Source organism: Cebus imitator, unplaced genomic scaffold (genome assembly GCF_001604975.1).
Source record: "Cebus imitator isolate Cc_AM_T3 unplaced genomic scaffold, Cebus_imitator-1.0 Scaffold280, whole genome shotgun sequence".
NCBI lineage: Eukaryota > Metazoa > Chordata > Mammalia > Primates > Cebidae > Cebus > Cebus imitator.
Window position 1 is genome coordinate 2,958,455 of NW_016107595.1, and position 7,984 is coordinate 2,966,438.

Sequence of the window (7,984 nt, forward strand, 5' to 3'; positions counted from 1 at the left end):
AGGATGGTCTCGATCTCTTGACCTCGTGATCCACCCGCCTCGGCCTCCCAAAGTGCTGGGATTACAGGCTTGAGCCACCGCGCCCGGCTCCCATTCAGTTCTTGATGAGAATCATTCACAAGATGACGCCTGCCTCCATTCATCTCTCCTAAAATCATCTGCTTCCCCTCTAAAGTCACCTGCAGCCTCCCAACTGCCCTCTCCCCTATGAGGAGGTATTTCAGCTTCAACCACCTGGCCCTTCTTTGAGTCTTCATAATGTTTTCTATGGCTCCCGTGCTTATGCACATGAATAAATATGTATAACTTTTTTTTTTTTGAGACAGGGTCTTGCTCTGTCACCCAGGCTGGAGTGTGGTGGCTCCAGCATGGCTCACTGCAGTCTTGGACTTCCGGGCTCAAGTGATCCTCCTGCCTCTGCCTTCCAAAGTCCCAGGATTATAGGTGTGAGCCACCACACCTGGACTATATACCTTTTTTTATCCTGTTAATGTGCCTATTGTCAATTCTTTTCAACACGCTTAGACTTGGACCTTCAGAGGGGGAGGGAAATTCCCTTTGTTCTCTTCAGAGGCACCTCTGAAGGTATTATATAAAGTAGCTGTGTGTGTGTGCATGTGTGTGTGCGCATATGCCTGCACGTGACTGTATCTTGTGTGTGTGAGCGTGAGTTACTGGATGCAGGTGGCTCCTCCATACTGGCACGAGGTGGTCTTGGTGAGGCGGTGTGGGCAGAAGTTTCTCTGCAGGGCAGTTGAGGGGAGGCATGAAGGGAGGAGCTATGCTATGGGCTGGGGTAGGAAGAGGAGCAGAAGCAGTACGGAGACACCTCTGCAAGCAGGACCTGCTACACCGGGCCCCGCCTGCCATGAGACAGTGGCCTGGAGAAGAGGAGACAGAACCCACTGGCTGAGATGAGAAACAGGGCATGTGTCAGGCCCTCCTGGGAGCTGTGCACGGCCTGGGCCCTAGATGAAGGGAAGGGAAGGCAGGGGAAAGGTTGGTCATGGCGGGGCACAGGGGTCCCCAAATGGGAGGTCTGCACTCCTTTCCCTTTCAGGAAGGCTGCTTGGAGGTGCAGCGGGAGGAAGAGGGGTTGGCTCAGCCTGGAAGTTTCTTTGAGAATGTTCAAATCTGTGTTTAACAATCATGATGTGGGTTTCCTGGACAGCTGGAGGAAAGCCGAGCCCTGTGGGCGAGGCAGAGGTGTGCAGAGGAGAGGTGCAGCCACCACACCCTACCTTCCACCTGCAGCCACTGGCAGGAAGGAGGACAGGCGTAGAGCCCTAAGGAGACAGCAGCATGTGCAGGACACCCACCAGGAACTGCCTTAAGTTGAATCCTCACCATATCTCCTACCTGCTGGGTAGGTGTGGCTATCCCATTTTACAGACAAACCCGTAGGGGTTACACGCCAAGGCTACAAAACTACTTGGTGGCAGGGCTGAGCTAGAGTACAGCTGTGCCTGAAGCCAAGGCCCTGCTGTGCCCTCACCTGGCCGTGCCCTCATCCAGGCCACACAAAGGGGCACCAGGTGCCAGCTCAGCCTAAAACTTGGCACATCAGTCAGGACCATGAGCTCTGGGTTCCAGAAGGTCCCTCCGTCCTGCCATAATCGGGGTCAGACTGACCTAGAGCATTATTCAGAAGGGGTCTGAAGCACCATGGCACTGCCTGACATCAGCAGAGTGACCTCGCCTGGCTCCCTGCCCTCCTCCCTGCCCACAAAGGATTGGTGAAGTCTCTCGACATGTGTCCCAGGTGACCTTGCCTGCCCCCAGCACTGTGTCCCCCAGCCCCCTGGAGTGTACCTGCCCCACTCCCATAACCTGCCTCCAGGTGAGTGAATGGCAGTTCTGTCCCTCTACTGCCCAAGCTGACTACCCTGGGGTCGCCTGGACTCGTGGCTTTTGCACACCCAGTCCACAAGCAGGTGTCACCCACTCCACCTGCCCCCATTCTTGTTCTTGTTGCTCCTCATGCCCTGGTCCAACTGTCTCAAGTTTGAGCCTCCTCCTGGTCCCTGCCCACAGGCTGCTCTCCACCCTAGTGGCCATGTCCACCACAGGTCCCAGAGGGACCTTCCTTTCCTTGAGAAAGGGCCACAGAGTTAACATCTGCCGAGGTCCTGTGTGACTCTCCAATTCCACTCCTGCCACAAGGCCTCTTGCTGCCCCAGCCCTTGGCTGAGGCACTGCCCTTCCTAGATCTCTATATTGCTTCTCCTCAGCTCCTCCAGACCCGTGCCAACATCACCTGCCAGAGAGACCTCCCTTGGCTTTCCCATCTCAGTGGCATCCACTCGATGCTACCTTATGCTCCCTCTCCGTGACCTCCTTCTCTTTGCCCACAGCACCGCCAGGACTGCCTCGTCCGTTTCTCTTTTGCTGTTGGCCCTGCTCGCTGCTGCCTCCAGGTGGACAGTCAGGGCCTGGCACATAGGATGGGCTGACAGCACACACCACGCTCTGCTTACTAGCAGATTAGCACACTCTCTTCATTCTTCCAGCCTGCTAAGCTTGAACTTTTTTTTTTGAGATGAAGTTTCACTCTTTCACTCAGGTTGGAGTGAAGGAGTGCGATCTCTGCTACCTGGGTTCAAGTGATTCTCCTGCCTCAGCCTCCAGAGTAGCTGGGATTATAGGCACGTGCCACCATGCCCGGCTATTTCCGTATTTTTAGTAGAGACAGGGTTTCCCCATGTTGTCCAGGCTGGTCCCGAACTCTTGACCTCAGGTGATCCACCCACCTTGGCCTCCCAAAGTGCTAGGATGACAGACATGAGCCTTCATGCCTGTGATTTTTTATGTTTTATTTTTTAAGGAGACCAGGAGGAAACATAGGTCTCACTATGTTGCCCAGGCTGGCCCCAAACTCCTGGGCTCAAGTGATCCCGTCTTGGTCTCCCAAAGCACTGGGATTATAGGCATGAATCAGTGTACCTGGACAACTTGAATTTTTTTTTTTTTTTTGAGACAGGGTCTCACTCTGTTGCCCAAGCTGGGGTGCAATGGTCCAATCAGTTCACTGCAGCCTCAATCTCTCAGGCCCAAGTGATCCTCCCACCTCAGCCTCCAGAGTAGTTGGGACTACAGGCATATGCCACCATGCCCAACTAATTTTTTTTTTTTTTGCAATGACAGGGTTTTGCCTCTTGCCCAAGCTGGTCTTAAACTCTCGGGCTCAAGTGATCTGCCCCCTTTGGCCTCCCAAACTGCTGGGGTCACAGGTGCGAGCCACCCAGTCAGTCTTAGCTTGAACTTCTTAAGGGCCAAGACATTATCTCATGTATCTCTCAAATCCCACTGCATCCATTACAGGGATTTCACCTGCCATTACACAGGTGAATCACTAGTCTATGCTTTGGACAAAGGCAAAACAGTTGTTAAAAGTCCTTCCAAGGCCAGGCGCAGTGGCTCATGCCTATAATCCCAGCACTTTGTGAGGCTGAGGTGGGCAGATCACGAGGTCAGGAGACGGAGACCATCCTGGCTAACGTGGTGAAACCCTGTCTCTACTAAAAATACAGAAAAATTAGCCAGGCGTGGTGGCATGCTTCTGTAGTCCCAGCTCCTTGGGAGACTGGGGCAGGAGAACTGCTTGAACCCAGGAGGGGGAGGTTGCGGTAAGCCAAGATCACACTACTGCACTCCAGCCTGGGTGACAGTGAGACTCTGTCTCGAAAAAAATAATAAAAATAAAAAAGTCCTCCCAAGAGAAAAAAAGTCTCTGTTGTGTTTTACATATGAATACTCAGTTTGAAATGTGAACATAGCTTAATCACAAACTGCAGCATCCTTCAGAACTCCAACAAATTCTAACCAACTACACTTTGAGTGAGGACTACAAATGATGAAGCTCACCTTCTTTTTGGACATGGGACGACCCCGAGGCCTGTCATAGGCAATTCGAACTGGTTCATGGACTAGAAGACAAAAGGAAGAGACACACACACATCCACGTGCTTTCCCTAAATTACTTAGAGACTGAAGGTCTTGTGGTCTATTTTGGCTGACAGTTCTCTGATGACAGAAGGTGTCTTAGGCCCTGCATGGCAGCTGCTGAGCTCCAGCTTCTCTCAGAAATGAACATGTATGACCCCCAGAGTGAGCAGAGGCAGGACACGCCTGGGGTAGGCAGCTTGGGCCATAGTGAAGGGCTCACTGAGGGGTGCCTCACTTTGGGAAAGTCTATTCAAACCTAAGAGTCCCCATATTTATAACAAAGGATCCAATACATGGATTATTTTCCATGACTACAGAAATATATTTTGCTTCAACAAACAAACAATTTGTGATGCTAAGCCCTCCTAGTTTATCTGTAGCTAATCCTGGTAAAGAATTAAATCCTAAAACTTTCTAGTAAAAAACATCCATGCTTCTCATATAGAGGACCAAATCACATAATTTTATTTTGTATGAAAGGGAGATTAGCAAGTCTGGTTTTAACTCATCAACTACCCAAAGAACTGAGAGCTCCTAAAACAGAAATAAAGAACTCCACTTTCCCCCAAGAAGAACATACACAACAAACGCTCTGATACATTACCTACCATCCATGATAAGTTTAGTTATTTCCTTCATTTTATCTTTTTATATTAATTTTTTTTTTTTCCTTGTAAAGACCAGGTCTGGTCATCTTGCCCAGGCTGGTCTCAAACTCCTGAGCTCAAGGGATACTCCTGCCTCAGCCTCCCAAACCTGGCATTACAGGCATAAGCCACCGTGCCCAGCCCCGTGAGAAGTTTTGAAGGATGGTAAGGATTATAGCAGAATGGTTAGCATTTCACTGCAACACCAAGGTTTTCAAACACAAAACATGAGGACTGGCCGGGCGTGGTGGCTCACGCCTGTAATCCAAGCACTTTGGAGGCCAAGGCGGGCGGATCACCTGAGGTCGAGAGTTCAAGACCAGCCTGACCAACATAGTGAAATCCTGTCTTAAAAAAAAAATAAAAATAATAATAAAAACAAACAAACAAACAAAAAAACATGAGGACTGTTCCAAAGCAGGAAAAACCGTAAGGCCACTGTCGCCTGTAAATGTGACCGTTTGAATGATGCAGAACACACAGGTGACTGCCTAACACAGTCCCAATAGGGCACTGTTCACTACAACTTCACACACAGGTTTTGCAGCAGCAGTTCCTTGTGAGAAGCAAGGCCCAGGCCTGACGGTGGGGAGATAGTTTGGAGGGCATTGGGCCGGGGGGGGGGGCACAAGAGTCACCTGGGCCATAGCCTGCCCATCAAATGGCCACATGCGATGCAATTCCATGTACTGACATCCTAGGAAAGGCAGGACACCTGGGGCTGGGAAAACAGTCAGTCGTTCTGGGGCCGAATGCGGCAGGGGATTGCAATGGGACTGCTATGGGACAAGAGACTCTTTCTGGGAACAGCCTCCAGCTCTGCTGTACTGGTGGGTTCTCACCTCTGCAAAGTCAACAAAACTCAAATGGCCCACTTGAAAAGGGTGTGTTTCACTGCTGGTAAATTACACCTCAAGAACCTGGAACCTCTCCACAGGAGAGCAGGAGATGGCCTCCCACAGCCAAGGCAGGTCCTACTGACCACTGCCTGGGACCAGCCTTGCTGTGTCCCCATCTCACTGTCATGAAATGAAGCAGGTTATCAGCACCCTGGGCCTTCCAGGGGCTCAGAAGGCCCCCCAGCAGACAAGGTCAAGGACAGGAAAACAGCTGAGATGACCCAGATCCATCCCCTCTACGGTCAGGGATGCCCCAATCTGAATCCAATCAGGGAAATGCCCAGCAGCACAGAGAGTGCCAGAAGCCACAGGGTAGCCAGGAAACATCTCCTTAGAGCAATGCCTTCAGACCACCAGGAAACAGGAGTCTCAGTTCACATTTTGGAGTGGTGCACAAAATTCACTTGGATTACAATGTCTCCACCTGTCCCCTCTAACTCTCATAGCCCACCAACCAAGAACTGTGCTGGAGGCAGCTGTGCCAACAGGCGGGCACTCACCTTTTGGCTCCTGGATGAGACACACTCTCTTGGGAGCTGGAATCATGCCAACCTTCAATGACTTGCTGCTGATCCTCTTCCGGGGGAAGCAGGTACCTGCGGAGGCCTGTGACAGGGCAGGTGCTCCAGCCAGGTCATCCTCGGCAGCCTCACTAGGAAGGCCGTCAGCAGGGGTGCTGCCCCCAGATTTGCCCGCCCCTCCAGAAGCAGGGGCCTCCTCTCCGCCATCCTCATCGTCGTCGTCCTCCTCCTCCTCAGGCATTACCTCTAGGCTCTCCAGCTCAGCCCCCCGAGGAGGGGGCTCACCTTCAAACTCTCCTTCCCCTTCCATGAGGTCCATCGGGCTCTCCTGAGAACCCGTGGTGTCACGGCCACCGGTGTGAAGGTTGTGTGGAGATGAGGTGAAACAAATTGACGGACATAGTTCAAACACTTTCTTTCGATAGAATTTGAAGGCAGAACTGTTTTGGTCATGTAGAAACCTGGGGCACAGAGGAAATACACTGGGTAACCAGATGGAATTGCTCAACATTTTTATTTGCTGAAACTGCTGGCATTGATCCAAGGAAGGTGGAGGTGGGACAAGGGAAAGAATCACCTGACTTCTTTCTGTGCAGCTATGGCTTGATGGTGGAGCCTCTCAATGATAGAAAATTTGAGGTGTACTAGTAACTTAATAAGGAACCAGAATTCAAGAGGCCTCACTGCTCTCCAGGGGAAGAAGGTGGACAAACAAGGTATGCAGGGCGTGGGAAAATGTTGGAACAGAGATCTGGCCCGAGCCCCACATCACCCTTTCTGGTTACTTTACTGGCCTCTCTTGGCCTCCAAGTACCCATTTTGACTCTGGTTACTCCTAGGTATGAGAAGCATGGAGAGATGCCAGGAGAGGCTGCAGTTACTGTCGGAACATGTGCACATGGAGCTGTGAGCAGCCTCTAGAGGAGGGCTCATCACCCATAGCAGTTTCCCCACAGGGTCCTGCAGTCCAGCTACATGGGCGTGGAAATGAGGCCTCTCTATGCCTCAGGGGTCTGGTGGCCACCTCGTCTGGTAACCACAGCTATGGAGCTGTGGCTGGTATGAGAAACTTAAAACAGTCTTGAAGGCACCAAAGGAAAAATGACTCTTATAAGGCAATTCATCAAGAGGCGGAGGTTGAGGTGAGCTGAGAGTGTGCCATTACACTCCTGCCTGGGTAACAATAGCGAAACGCAGTCTTAGAAAAAAAAAAAAAAAAAAAAAAAAAAAAAAAAAAAAAAAAAAAAAAAAGACCAGAAACCCAGGATTCGATTAGGGTGGCTTCTCAAACTACTGTGAAAAAGGGATGGTCTTTCAAAGAATGGTATTGGAACAGTGGGACAGCTTTATAATTATTTATTACTATATATTTTTAGGGACGGGGTCTCACTCTGTCATCTAGCCCAGAGTGCAGTGATGTGATCACAGCTTACTGCAGCCTTGAACTCTGGGGCTCAAGAATCTTCCTACCTCAGCTACCCAAGCAGCTGCGACCACAGGCAAATGCCACTATACCACGCACGTACACACACACACACACACACTGCTAAATATCAGCAGAAACAAACGAATCTGGGCTGGACATGGTGGCTCATGCCTATAATCTCAGCACACTTTGGGAGGCCAAGGCAGGCAGATCACCTGAGGTCAGGAGTTCGAGACTAGCCTGGCCAACATGGCAAAACCCCATCTCTAGTAAAAATACAAAAATTAGTAGGGTGACACCTATAATCCCAGCTACTTGTGAGTCTGAGGCAGGAGATTTGCTTGAACCCGAGAGATGGAGGTTGCAGTGAGCCGAGATCACACCACTTCACTCCAGCCTGCGCCACAGAGTAAAATTCCATCTCAAAAATAAATCTGATTGTAAGACAACTTATAACCATACCCACAAAATGAATTAACTCATTGAACTTGAGCACATTAGAAGTAAAATTTTTCTTTATTTGTGCCTTTTTTTTTTTTTTTTTTT

General features: G+C 50.4%; 1 protein-coding gene across 6 annotated transcripts in view; it reads right to left on the reverse strand.

Moving 5' to 3' along the window:
- SUGP2 (SURP and G-patch domain containing 2) overlaps positions 1-7,984 on the reverse strand; it is a 46,653-nt gene that overhangs the window by 6,743 nt on the left and 31,926 nt on the right. For all 6 annotated transcript variants that reach the window (XM_017501346.2, XM_037728792.1, XM_017501347.2 and 3 more), the window contains exons 7-8: positions 5,992-6,473; positions 3,865-3,926 (exon numbers count right to left, since the gene is read on the reverse strand). In XM_017501346.2, the coding sequence (XP_017356835.1) occupies positions 3,865-3,926; positions 5,992-6,473 (544 nt within the window). The remainder of the gene's footprint in view (positions 1-3,864; positions 3,927-5,991; positions 6,474-7,984) is intronic.